The sequence below is a fragment of the Ostrea edulis genome, chromosome 2, assembly GCF_947568905.1.
Source record: "Ostrea edulis chromosome 2, xbOstEdul1.1, whole genome shotgun sequence".
Classification (NCBI taxonomy): domain Eukaryota; kingdom Metazoa; phylum Mollusca; class Bivalvia; order Ostreida; family Ostreidae; genus Ostrea; species Ostrea edulis.
In genome coordinates, this window is record NC_079165.1 from 106,977,089 (window position 1) to 106,992,244 (window position 15,156).

At 35.8% G+C, this 15,156-nt stretch overlaps 2 protein-coding genes across 12 annotated transcripts in view; one reads left to right on the forward strand and one right to left on the reverse strand.

The window, feature by feature from the left end:
* Positions 1–4: 4 nt before the first annotated feature.
* LOC125682157 (tripartite motif-containing protein 5-like) lies at positions 5–4,324 on the forward strand. Its single transcript, XM_048922549.2, has 2 exons — positions 5–278; positions 2,206–4,324. Exon 2 carries the CDS (start codon positions 2,229–2,231, stop codon positions 4,206–4,208), a length of 1,980 nt encoding a protein of 659 aa, XP_048778506.1. The 5' UTR covers positions 5–278; positions 2,206–2,228; the 3' UTR covers positions 4,209–4,324.
* Positions 4,325–8,964: 4,640 nt separating this feature from the next.
* LOC125679081 (retinoic acid receptor beta-like) overlaps positions 8,965–15,156 on the reverse strand; it is a 73,138-nt gene continuing 66,946 nt past the window's right edge. For all 11 annotated transcript variants that reach the window (XM_048918005.2, XM_048918003.2, XM_056155986.1 and 8 more), the window contains 2 exons: positions 13,513–13,671; positions 8,965–12,735 (listed from right to left, as the gene is read on the reverse strand). In XM_048918005.2, coding sequence (XP_048773962.2) covers positions 12,635–12,735; positions 13,513–13,671 — 260 coding nt within the window. In that variant the 3' untranslated portion in view covers positions 8,965–12,634. The remainder of the gene's footprint in view (positions 12,736–13,512; positions 13,672–15,156) is intronic.

Consider the following 15,156-nt stretch of genomic DNA (forward strand, 5'->3'; position numbering starts at 1 on the left):
CTGCATATGCACGATATATCGAGTTCTTGAACAGAAATTGTCCTAATAATTGTGTATGGAGTACCAAATGAATATGCGAAATGTCACTGAATCATTGCGATATTTTAATTTAATATAAATGTAGAATAATTCAAGCACATACGCCCCATGTTGCATAAATATTGATCTTGGGATCTTAGTTACGGGGATTACATGCAATGACAAGTTTCCAATATGGCAGCTGTTTAAAGCACCACAATAATGGACACTAAAACATAAACAACAGAAATTGCAGAGAGGTGAGTGTTTTGTCTAAATGTATCCAAACTTCAGGACACACAGAATATAAAGTAAAAGTCGCTAAGTAAATCTTGATGTATTTTCAGAATACAGGTTCCATATTGATATGTTATCTACATTTCCGGTATTGATTTATCTCATTAGGTATTTCCAAAAAAGATATCTTTTAAGATGACAGAGACATCTCTTTGATGATGAGATATCTTTATGAACAAAAAGATGTTTTAAGTGACAGATATCTTCTCACTAAGAGACATCTGTAGTATATCGCTTTCACTTAGAGGTAATTTGTACAAAGATATCTTTTTATCATCTAGTGATACATGTAGAGATGTCTTTTTATCAGCGATAGAGATGTCTTTTTATCATAGTGGTAGAGATATCTTTTTATCATAGTGGTAGAGATATCTTTTTATCATAGTGGTAGAGATGTCTTTTTATCATAGTAGTAGAGATGTCTTTTTATCATAGTAGTAGAGATGTCTTTTTATCATAGTGGTAGAGATATCTTTTTATCATAGTGGTAGAGATGTCTTTTTATCATAATGGTCGAGATGTCTTTTTATCATAGTGGTAGAGATATCTTTTTATCATAGTGGTAGAGATGTCTTTTTATCATAGTGGTAGAGATGTCTTTTTATCATAATGGTAGAGATGTCTTTTTATCAGTGATAGAGATATCTTTTTATCAGTAATAGAGATATCGCTGCGAGTTGAAGAGTGATATCTATTTCCAAAAAGAGATACGTTTCTGAACTTGAGAGATGTTTCCTTGGCAACATTCACTACAATAACCTCTTCGTGATATCGGGCTTGATAAGAGTCGTGCACAGTTCATACGCGTTATACTCACCAGTCTCGGTCGCATCATTTACCTAGCAATAGTGATCGGTAATCGATGATTTAAATATCGATTTTTCGATAATAAATGAAATGATTCCACTCCGTCTATATAAAATTTATACATTTATTAAGGATATTTTATTAAGGATATTTTACTAAGGCATTACCTTCCACTAAGGAAATATTTCAAGTGTTGAATCAGTGTGGATTGTCATAGATATCGGGATAAGGATTTTGGTACAGTAAATACAAGCAAAAAAAATAAAAATAAATAAATATATATATAAAAAAAAAGGAAAGAGAAAAAAGGACGAACACGGTTTACTATATATAGTATTCTTTCTTCTCTATCTCTCTTCAAATTTATTCTTTTATCTAATTTCCCTTGTGAAGTTTCGGATTAGGATCTTGGTAGGTAATCGGTTCTCCCACAAAATGAAGTAGCTTCCTCAATGGCTTCCTGTATATGAAGATGTTTTGGACATTTTTCCCCCAGTTCAGGTAAAAAGGTTCAGAAAAAATTGAAGATTAGCAACCTCCCCCCCCCCCCCCCCCCCCCGGAATCTGCGTCTGCATACTCAGAGTAGAAATCAATAAACACTTGGCGTCAGAAGTAAAGATACAAAGAGATGACTCTAACTTAATTATATATCTCTTTTTATGTAGAAGATATCTTTTTAAATCAGACATGTCCTTGAAGAAGAAAGGTATCTCTTTCAAGAATTTCTAAAGAGATATCTTTTTGTAAAGGAGATCGCTCTCAAACTAAAGGAATGTTTCTCCAAGTAAAAGATATATTTCTTTGAATAAAAGAGATCTCTCCCCAAGACATCTCGTTAACCAAAAGACATGTCTTTTAAAATTAAAGTCTTTGTTTGGTGTTCTATCCCTATACATTGAGAGATATCGTTGTAAAACAAGAGATATGTGTAATTTTAAGAGATACCTTGTTTTTGAGAGTACCTGATATATGATAAAATTGTTTGCAATAAAACCTTATCTATTTTGACATATATGAAGCAAAGTTAATAATATAACTTGCAAAGAAACACTTAGAATAATAATAATGTTAACTTCTTTCAGAACATTCGCACTCTTGGAAAAAAATGGCCGAGTTAGTCCTTCAGACGACGACAGAACACATCACGTGTACAATCTGTCTGGAACTGTTCGAGGAACCGAAGGCTCTCCCATGTCTGCACACATTCTGCAAGAAGTGCATCAACAGTCACATCACGCGGAACATCACCAGCCTGTACACTCCCAACGGATTTCGCTGTCCGATCTGTAGACTGTTCGTTCCAGCCCCTCTGGGACGGCGACAGAGTCCACAAACCTGGGCCAGTTACCTGCAGGGAAATCACGTGATTCTCAGTCTTGTTGAGGCATTCAAAAACCCGCAAAGCCAGCATAAGTCGAACTGTTGCCTGGAACACCCAGGGAAAGAACTGGAAATCTATTGCTTTGATCACAATGTGTTTTTATGCTGTGTGTGCTCTTTGAGACATAGACAGTGCAGTGATGTTCAGACCAGAGAGGACGCTGTGGACCGTTTACAATCTCTGAATGCTCTCTCATCCAGCATTGACACGACTGAAAATATGGTGAAAGAAATGTATGAACATTGTAATGAAATAGAGAGACATATCACTGGAAGAAAATCTAAACTCGTTCATCTGGAGGAGACGGAAGCAGAGGCTCAGGAAAACGTATCTCAGATCAAGCGAGAACTGATCCAGCGAATCGAAGAGGCAGAAGTAGCGACATTATCAAAACTTAGTAGGAAGAAAGAGAAAGAAATTCAGCGAACAGATCGCGAAATAAGGAAATACGAGAGAATTCTCAACAGTGCCAAAGACAGCATCAGCTTCCTTCAGTCAGCAAAGGATGGACAAAGAAAGGAAGAGTTAGACGATGCAATACAGACGGCATCTAAAGCCAAAGAAAACTGTCTGAAAAAACTGGTGTCTCTGAACAAGAGAGCCGATAGCACAACATTCGAGTTCAAACCCAGTAAAACTGTTCTTGACTTTTTGTCAAATTTTGAATACATTGGAAACATTAGTGGCACAAAAGAAGAAACGGATGATTCGGAATCAAGCATTTCTTCGAGTAGCATTTCTACATCTGACGATGAGAGGCCTCTTCTTGTTCATTCCGCATCAGAAGTTCTTTTGCCGACAAGTCGAGCCAGACCAGTTCCTGCAAGACGACAGCGCCGCGTAGCGTCGACCCCCTCTCTCGTGAATGCAGACATTTCTCTCACCATGGCCACAAACCAAATGAGAAATTCTGGAGAAATTGTTGTAGATGCCAACAAGTTGAAGCCGAGCTGGATAACAGGGTTGGCGATCTTTCCTGACGGTAAGGTCATTCTGGCAGACTATCACAGCTCTCGTCTGATACTCTTCACTTCAGATCATAATTTATTGTCAGAAATTCGAGTTCAAACTGCACCTTATGATGTCACAGTGATAAGTGACGACACTTTCATGCTGACTCGTCCGGAGTTCGCCGAGAGTGTGGTTAGCGGCAACATCACTGATGATGAACTGTACCTGGGAGCCACTCTGAAAACGGCGTTCCAAGCTCGTTGCTTGAATTTTAATCGAGGCTACTTAGCCGTGTGCTCATGTTCAGTAGTAGAAATACTTGAAAAAGATGGAGAATTTTGGAAAGAAACTCGGTCTCATTCTTTTGTCAGGTCCAAATTTACGTACGTAGCCGTGGATGGCGAAAGACAGAATGTATTTCTGACGGATCAGAAATACCCCGAGCCACAACTGATATGTTTATCGTTCTTGGGTGACGTAGTTTGGAGATTTGTCCACCCAGATCTAAATTTCCCGACAGGGATCGCTTTTAATGGAGCTCAGATTTATGTTGCATCATGGGATAGATGTGCTGTTCTGGAGCTTGATTTGGAGGGCAGTTACGCTGGGGTTATTATCAAGGACATTGCATTTCCATGGAAACTAACAGTAGGATCGGGGAACAGGAAATTGACTGTGTCCCAGCACAAGAACACTCTTCCGGATGATGTGAAAAGATCTGTTAAGTCGTACAGTTTCCAATCTGAAACGTGATTTGTTAAATCGTACAGTTTCCAATCTGAAACATGATTATGTGATTGTGTATTGGAGTAGAGTTGTTTGTTAATTTGATACAACATTCATAAAAGTAAATTTTTATGCACAAACGACTTCCAGCACTTACAATGTACAGTGCATCATAAGGGTTTTTGCTAAGTTCATGAATAAACGTGAATTGTCAAACGAGCACCGCAGTGCGGAGCATCGCCATACCACACTACTGGACATAGTTATGGTGAATGCAGCAAAAATATTGGGACAGAGAAAATTGGAGTTACATATACGTTGATAAAATCAGAATTTTATAACTATGATAGAAATTAGTAATGTTTTATCTTCATTTTCATTCATATATATATATATATAAGCACTAAAGTTCCAACAACACCCGATACCTCAAAGTGTCGGATTCACAACATGGATACAAGGTCAAATACAATATATATATATATATATATATATATATATTCTATCTATCTATATATAGATATATATCTCTATCTATCTATCTATCTATCTATATATATATGAATGAAAGGCGAAGATAACGAACAGTGATCAATCTCATAACTCCTATAAGCAATACAACTTAGAGAGTTGGGCAAACACGGACCCCTGGATATATCAGAGGTGGGATCAGGTGCCTAGGAGGAGTTAGCATCCCCTGTTCGCCCCCTGGGCCCCCACCAGGACTTCGCTTGATTGATTGACTACCGGTAATAATAATAATAATAAGACCTTTATTTAACCAGGATTACATATTTAGCGATAACGCTAGTTTTCAATATGGTCCTGCATATAACATACATACAGACAGATATTAGTAAAATAAACACAGATTAAAAGAAGTAGAATACATATAAACTTAAGAAATAATTATGAATGTAAGATAAATAGAATACAAAATGAAGCTTAAAAAGTATGGTGATAATCTCTAAGATAATTTCTCTTAAAACACGCAACACTCGTTGAGTTTCTTATGTTTTGATTCAAGGCATTCCACACTGTGCTCCCTGAAATGCTGAAAGATCTTCTATAATATTCTGTTTTTGCCCTGGGTATATACAAAATATTTGAATAAGAATTTCTAGTTTGCCTCTGACTGACTTCTGATACATATTTAAAAACATTTAAATAATAAATAACATCCCGCTCGACGCATTTGTTTACTCCTATGGAGACGTCACCATTACCGGTGAAGGGTTGCACAATTTAGGTCTATGCTCGGCGCCTACGGCCTTTGAGCAGGGAGGTCTAGAGATCTTGATCGTGCCATACTTGGTGTGACACGGGGCCTCGGTTTTTGCGGTCTTATCAGAAGGACCGCCCCATTAATTCGCTTCTCATGACAAGCAAAGTGTCCTGATTTGATATAATTTGAATATTTTATGGTATAAGTGTATATCATACAAACGGTTTGAACACAAGTTCTTTTGAACAACTTACGGGGTACTGAGGATCTAGTCTAACCCAGATCATTTAATATGGTAAATAACACGGACATATGCCTAACTTAACTAAGCAAATTATAAAATCATAAGAAAGTAGTAACGGAACAAACACAACTCTGGGCTAGTCTGTTTCATCAGGTGCACTTGCTTGTTGTCCTCTTTTTAGGAATAAGGAGGAATAACACGACAAAGAAATATGGATGGAAAGTTGAGTACATGTACAATAATATTTTGAACTTGAAAACTTTCAAATTTGCTTTATCTAGTCAGAAAGCAATGAAGTAATCTGGAAATAAATTCAATATTAAAAAAACTGCTGGGCTCCAACACGCGATCTTCAGATAGCAGTTACCAGACTGAGCAAGGCAATCAAGTTTAAAAGGAATATACAAATATTGCTATTTATATTTTTAATCAAGCTTTAAATTATGACAATGGGTTATACCTCCTTAAAATCAGCATTAATCCGCTTATAATGACATACACACAAATTATACCTGAAAATATCATATTCTGGTCAGATTTAAATAATTCAAAACCTATTTTTTCGTAATGAAATTAGTCATTTTATGACATTTAGAGTAGGGCACCTGCAATAATGTGTGGACCAGGGGGGGGGGGGGGGGGGGGGGACCCCACATAAATACGTATGTTAGTATTTTGGCGTGGAAAAAACCCCCACATCACATAAACTGAACCCCAAAGAAATCACCCTTTTACCTCTTTAGCTCAGCCCCTTGACGCAAGTGTAAAGTTATTTGTTTTACATCTCGTCGAGAATTTTTCACTGATATCGAAACGTCACCAGTTGTAGCTACCCGGGTTAGAGTTGGTCCTCAGTATCCATTGCTTGTCGTAACTGGCGAATAAATGGGGCGGTCCTTCCGATGAGACCGCAAAAACTGAGGCCCCGTGTGACAGCAGATGTGGCACGATAAAGATCCCTACCTGCTCAAAGACCATAAGCGCCGAACATAGGCCTAAATTTTGCAGTCTTTCACCGTCAATGGTGACGTCTCTATATGAGTGAAATTTAGTTCAGTTTATTCCCCTCAAACCATGGAATGGTACATGAGACATATTTACATACATACAATGTGCATACATAATATTTAGTTCAAATTCTCAGAAAAAGAAGTGATGCTTTAAAACTGCAAAACTCATTATAGTTTATTATTCATATGTTGGTAAAATACTGATATTGTCCATTTACTTGTGTATACTCCTGATTAGCAATTCATATATGTATGTACTCGTTTCCCCAACAAGCTATTTCAGTCCATGTAACCTGTAGCTAATGTTGTAAACTTTCTTTCTCTTTTGAAATTTCCTTCTTTATAAACTGTCTTACTGTTATGCCCTCTGGGCCCAAAATTGGAATAAAACTTATCTTATCATACAATCACAGGGATCAAACAGATGAAAAATCTGGAGAACTGACAATATTATTGATTTTCAAAATAAACATACATAGCTTTCTTAGAGATACCGAATCTTTAGAAGACACAAGTTCACATTTTTTTTTTTTTTTTTTTTGGTGTTTGGGGGCAGAACAATATTCTATATCTCAAAAATCTACGCAATTTGCACAATGCTTTACAATTCCAGAATATAATGAAATTCATCTCCAATATGGTTTACATTTGCATTATGTGCAACACGTTCTCGAGAGGGACGTTAAACAATATATTCAATCAATGTATTGGTTTAACTCTTGTACGGCTTTTTAGCTTTAGATCTATGCTTAGCGCCGTAGCAGGGAGGGTTCTTCATCATACTAACGCCTGCCACTACGCGGGCCTTACGTCATATCCAAAAGACCTATGATTCTCACTTGCAAATGCCGAGCGTTTGGCGACCACTTTACGTTTTAGCTTTGACGCGGCCATGGCTCGAGCGGGGCTCGAACTCACGACCTCCTTGTTACGAAATAAACACTCCTCCTCTGAGCTACCACAGCCACCTGTGTAAAGAATTTCACAAGTTTGATGAGGGTTAAGGTAGTACTCTACATCGTCATAATGGCTGACTTCTTTAAAAACATGGATGAAAAAATCGATATCAGCAATATTTGACTTTTCCTTTTCCGTTTAAATACCTAGCCGAGTAGTTCAGTAAGTTAGAATACCGACTGCTGAACTGTAGGTCGCAGGTTCGAGTACAGCAGGGGTTTTAATTTTTTTCCAGATTACTTTCTTCTAAAACTGTATTTTTTGACAAAATAAAGTAAATGTGAAAATTTTCAACTTCAAAATATTGTTGTACATATCCTCCACTTTTCATCTACATCAAATTTCTCTGGTGTAGCATACCTCCTTAATTAATAGGCGCTTCTCACTATGCACAGAAGTAAATAAAGACCATTTCTAAAGATTAAATGCATTATCGATATCGATATACATGCATGTCCATTTGGACCCAATATAAATCCTGAACCCCTTGCCCGGGGATAGGAAATTCCACAATTCTAGTTAATAACCATGTCTACAGTATTTCTTCACAAGACACAGAAGTAATGAAGATACCTTAAATACAAATATGCATTTCCCTCTGTACCCATTTGGGCCCAGTCCTAGATCCCCAACCCTGACTTTCACAATCTTGGTAGTGGGATCAATACTATATAGCTTTCCTTCAAGCTGTGCAGTGGTAAAGGAAAAAATGTATTTTCACTACATGGGCAATAATCCAATGTCCTAGCACCAGAACCATTTATGGCATCGCAGAGTTCGGGCCCAAAACGGGCGTAGCCCTTGTGACCAGAACCCCAGACCCAGGAGTTGTCATTAATTTCACATCTCTGTCCAGGAATGCAGAAGAAATGTTTAAAAGAAATAATGCATTTTCACTAAGGCCTTTCGGCCCACCTTAGCAACACTGCCCCTGGGGTTATGCATTTTACAAGTTTGTTAGTAGCTTCCTTGCTCCTCATGACTTTACACCCAATTTTTATGCTAGAGGTCCCAAAGTATAGATTTATAAAGATTGCATCTTTTTAAGGTTTTGACCCCACCCCTCGGACAACAGGTGTGCAGTGACCATGAAATTCACAATATTAGTTCCCCTTACCTCAAAGATGTTCCATACAAATTTGACGAAAAATGGCCATGTGTTTTCAGAGAAGTTGATCATGTTCAAAATGTTAATACAGGACATTGGACAACTATGTAGAGAAATTGCAGTAAGTCACAAGAGTTAATGGAAATTCTGGATGTTTTGTGGCTAGTTTGCCAAGTCATTCTTCAGAAATCAAAAATGTGAAAAGTTAACCAACATCAGAAAAGACAAAAAGCAACAAACAAAATTTCACAATGTTTAATAATTTTCTCTGATGAGGTAGTTTATCATACAAGTACAAATGTAACGCTGTAAGCATATTCACTCATTCAATTATACAATAAAATGGGAAGACACCCCAAGTCCTTCAGTATGGCTATTTTTCACTCATTGAAAAATTATCAGTACACATGTACTAGCACAGTAATGACAGCTGTCTTATAAAATGTCTTTTATTTCTTCTTAAATATTTTGAATGATAAGTTTTAATTAACACAGTCTTAAAAACGTTTTCCTCTAAAACCACCATACAGCTAACATAACCTACATATCAAGAATCGGCCTCAATATATCATTCAACGTAATGTTCTCATAGTCCATTCACCGTACCGAGTCTGCATACAAACCAGAATGTGAATGTGAAGAAAATTAGCATTACGTGATGTCAATAAGGTGTGAATACCGTACAGGTAGGTGTGAAATTGTACGGGTAGATGTGAACATTGTACAGGTAGGTGTGACATTGTACAGGTAGATGTGAACATTGTACAGGTAGGTGTGAACACTGTACAGGTAGATGTGAACATTGTACAGGTAGATGTGAACATTGTACAGGTAGGTGTGACATTGTACAGGTAGGTGTGAACATTGTACAGGTAGATGTGAACACTGTACAGGTAGATGTGAACATTGTACAGATAGGTGTGACATTGTACAGGTAGATGTGACATTGTACAGATAGGTGTGACATTGTACAGGTAGGTGTGAACATTGTACAGGTAGGTGTGACATTGTACAGGTAGGTGTGAACATTGTACAGGCAGAAAAGGCACTAGTTTAGTGTGATGCATGTCAGGTTTTATCATTGCATCTTAATCAGTATGATGGCTTAATAAGACTTAAATCTTACTGCAATGAAGCAAAGATTCTTGAATGTTCGTTGGGTATATCTTAGCACGTAAAATATAATTTCCAAAACGAGACCTACCTATTTAATTAAAAATCTTCATACATATAAACATTGTATGAACATAAAACTTCCCCTCATATGTATTCTTTTCTTGTATTTCATTCTCCACATTACAAGTGTTGTGAAATAATCAAGCTTAATGACAGAAGAGTCCTAATTAGTTCATTACTGTAATTTATCAAATCATATTCAACTATTTTCAGAAACAATGTGCTATTTTTTTCTCTATGCTGACGATGAATGATGTATATAGTATCTGAATATAATAATATTCACCGGAGAACCTTTACAGAGTATTATTGTAGAGCAAGGATTGGACTTTATGAAGTGCACACACATCTTTTGTTCAGGCAGATTCATTAAGATGCATGCTGCTAATAATGATGGTAAACCCGGAACCTCATGATTTCCCCTCAACTTCTTCCCCCCCAAAATAAAACATTGAATTTAAAAGATGTTTCCCCCTAAAGTTCTTTCCCCCTAACAAAACATGAATATGTATAAAATGTTTTCCCGTCAACTTCTTTCCCAAAATTAAAACATTTAATTTAAAAGATGTTTCCCCCTAAAGTAATTTCCCCCTAACAAAACATGAATATGTATAAAATGTTTTCCCCTGTAACTTCTTTTCCCCCAAATAAAACATTGAATTTATAAGATGTTTTTCCCCTAAACTTCTTTTTCCCTAACAAAACATGAATATGTATAAGATGTTTTCCCCCTAAACTTCTTTTCCCCAAACAAAACATTGAATTTCTGAGATAACTAAGCAGAAGTACCATGTACTATCTGAGCAGCTCCACACTACACAAAAGAGATGGAACTCTTACAGAATATTCCACAAAGAACAGAGGCACAATCTACACAGAGAACCAAAAAGAGTCTACAGCATAGATTTATGCATGCTAAGAATTTTGATTTTTTACATTAACCATATCATATTACAAATGTAGGGAAATCCATCAGATTTTGACTATTTCAAGTTTTCAAGACTAATCCTTGCCATCAATATAATGAATGATATAAATATGTCACATGGTATCAATGCAGAAAATATTAAAACATAATTGTTGTCCAGTTAAAAATGAACAAGCTACTTTTCCTTGTGTGTGCAAGTTACCCTTGTCAAAAAATTATACGATTCATAAATTTCGGTGACTCGGTGAACTGAAACACACCAGCAAAAACAAGCACTCATCTCACAACATTAAAAAATCACAATTGTTCTCATTAGTATATTGTACAAACATTGCTCTGATGCTTGGGAAGTGTAATTTCACATTTTGACAATAGTGTTTTTGAGGACACTGTCATATATTTCACAGAGATAAAAACCCCTTTGAAATAAATTGGTAAGGAAGGTAGTTTTAACAACATGCGTGTACCTAACACATTACGAGGTAGATAATCCCTAAGACAATATTGAGCAAACTGGAATAATATCACAACTTGTCTTCATCACACAATTCCTGATATTTTATACCCAATTTAATACATTAAAACTTGTTTAAATGCCTTCTTCAAATCCAAGTGAAAAATCTGTAATACGTTTTATTTCAAAACATCTTGTATATAACTGTTTGTTTTCATAATAGACGGTGTACTGTAAAATCAGAAATATTCACAGCGGTCTAATTTTCGTTGTTTTTATAATCCTTCATGACCAGAAGAAGTGAACTGTGTAAAGTACAATAACTCGAGAAATATGATACCTTTCTCAAATCACAAAAATCCGAATCCACAAAAACAAGTATATTAATACAGCAAAAGAAGAAATTCAATTCCAGATGAAAATTCCATTTTAGATGTTAAATTGTAACAATAGAATATTTTCCAAATTCATACACATACATGTTCAATGCATTGATAAGCAAAATAATTAATTTTAAATAACACCATTTTTAAATGGAGAGAAAATAGGAATCAATTTTTTTTTTAAATTCTGAAAGTTTAACAATTCTAATGGAAACCTGAAATAAGCACAAGTTTGTCTAAAATGGTAAATAATATCACAAATGCAATGTATAGTTGTTTAAAATTCAGAGAAGGACAAGAGGAAAATCTTGCAATCAATGGAGTACAATGCATTATAACCTGGAAAAACCGAAGTCACCAAAAACATACAGAAAACTGTCGCTAAAATACACCATTAAAACAAATCGAGAACCAGAGCAACATACGATTATCTGTTGTAACTCATGATATACCACATACAGATTTTGAATGAGATCATTTTGTCATCAAAACGTTTGTAGTCTGATAAAAGCAGAGAAAAACAGCAGCAATCCTATTTATACACACATAGCCCACTTCTGACCGAGCTACACACATGCATGCACACACACACACACACACACACACACACACACACACACACACACACACACACATTCTCTCAGGACCATCCACAATATTCTCATTACAGACTCTAGAGAGTCACCACTGGGCCACACAGACTTTGTGTATTTACATGTCTGTGACAATCATACATAGAATAAATAAAACTGGAGTTCATCACAAGCCTCGGTCTGTATCAGCAACCACCCACAGCCTCCAATATAGCGGAGCCGAAGTGAGGCTCTGTGCAATAAACGGCTTTTCATTATTTTGTTATCACTGGTTTGAGTACGTTCTCACAGGTATGGAGTCAGATCTTTCTTTACATGCCAGTACTAAGAGCACAGGGAGTATTATTTTAATTGCTTTGCTGTCATACAATCCTGTCACGGGATACACACATTTTCTTGTCTGTCCAACATTTCAATGATTAACGGTGGAAGTTCATCTGGCATTTCCAACCGCAAATGGAGAACCCGTTCAGCCCCTAAAGAGGAAAGAGCAAAAAGGATCAGTGGTTGGACATAAATGTTACAGTCATTATCGCATCTAATTTATTAGAAATTGCAGTCATGGCTCAGAACATAAATAAAAGTCACAAAACTGTGTTTTCAATAGCATCATATTGTTAGTATGTAGCATTGAAAGCTGACAAATATCTAACAAGGCCAAAAAAAAATATATGATGGTTTCCACTTTCCCTACCTACCCTAAAAACTTATACCGACCCAACACATTTTTTTCCATTCTCACAGATTTTGCAAATGTCATCACTACAACAAGAGTATATTTACTGACTTATTTATCAAGTTATTTATTATGCACTAATACTAGACAGATTCCAAAACACAGAAACAGTTTTTGTTTACAGTAAAGTGATGAAATGTATTGATTCATCATACAAGATTATTTGATTACTAAATAATCACTTCATTTTATGCATAGTAGAATACTAAATAATTAGAAAATTATTCAACCTATAAAATCAAAAAAACCTACCTACCTACCACCCCTTAAAAATTTTGAGGTGAAAGTGGTAACCAACATATATTTTTTTTTTGGCCTAAGTTTCTTTGGAACTTGTGCATTATAGTAATGAGGGACTTTAAATTATCATCAGTATCAGTAGAAAGAAGCTTACCTTTAACACTTGTGCATTATAGTAATGGGTGACTTTAAATTATCAGTAGAAAGAAGCTTACCTTTAACACTTGTGCATTATAGTAATGGGCGACTAAATTATCATCAGTAGAAAGAAGCTTACCTTTCACACTTATGCTTCTTAAATCTGTGACTTTATATAAAATTTTCGCAAAAACATTAGGGAGATCTTTCCGGCGCGACCTCACATAATGCTTCAATGCTTCTAGTATTGGTTCTTGCATTTGTTCGATTTTCTCAGGTTCCTCAAGTCCAGAGCGATCTGAAGACAGGAATAATAAATACAAATTTGGTGAAAAGTTCAATATTAACATGTTTTCCAAAGACTACAAACATGACGGAAAGCTCAAGCTTAACTTCACAGTAACACCCCTGTCAGGAGACAACATTTTCTTTTTCGCCGCTGCTTTTAGATCAGTATATTTAAGAAATGAATTGGTATGAACTGCAATGCTTCAAGCCGGCATGCTTTTCATGAAGAGCTACGTGTTAGCACTTCATCTGCTCATGAAAAGTACGTGAAACGGTGTAGTTCATACCTTCATGTATTTTCAAAAATGAAATTCATTTCTTATGTTTACACTTATTCTCATTTCTGCCAGAATTCCTAGCCATTAGAATGGACACACTATATTCATCATGTAGTTCTGTGTTCATAAACCCTTTGTTTATAACTGCACAGAGTGCATGACAAAATGCCTATTATTACAATTCGCAAAGAACAATGTAAATATTATCAACCTTTGCATTTCCAACACACATCTGACCATATCTATTGTTCAAGCCAGTCTCCTTTGACTGATTCATCAGGTACATTAATAAAACTGATACATGATTGAACCTGTGACCTTGACCTTAGTAATTTTGTATAGACTCCATCCACACAAGGACTACATTCTAACAGCCCAGACAAAAAACCACAACATAAATTCAAAGCCTATAGCATATAAAGTCCGAGGTTATTTCACAAACACAACATAAAATCAAGGCCAATAGCATATAAAGTCCGAGGTCATTTCAAGCACAGACAACATCATAGGTAATTACAATTTTAAAGGGTGATTAATTCCCTTGGTGACATGCTTTATCGGTAAATTCAAGATTGTGACACATTTTTTTTTACATTGGTAGCATTGATTTAATTCCAATCTACAACAGCACATCACTGTTCATTGATCTTGACATGTCTCTACACAATGGATAAAATGATAAACTGAAGTTTTAAATCATTACAAACATGTCTCTACGCAATGGGTAAAATGATACTCAAGTTTTAAGTCATTACAAACATGGGTAATTATAAACAAGAATCTATTTCATTATCTCCCTATATTTTGAAGTCTTATAATAAACCATCATAACAAGAGGCCCACAGGCCTTATCAGTCTCCTGAGTACTAGTGAAAAAGTATCACTACTCCCAAGGGCTATGAAATCTACACCAAAAAAAATTCCTGTTCTTGATATCTAAGTTCAGAAACAGTATAAAACAAGATGTGTAAAATTACCATTTTTTTGTACATCCTTTTCTGCTATTCCTAAGTATGCATTTAGATTTTATACAGTATCAGCAAACTTACAGATAGATACTGTATACTAAGTTTGGTCCCAACTTGGGGTCAGAACCCCTACCCCGGGGATCATCAAATTAAAAATTTTGGTAAAGGACTACTTGCTCTTTCTAAATATCCATTTAGTTTCAATTTAGTATCAATAACGCTAAACAAGATGTTATTTAAGTGTTTTGG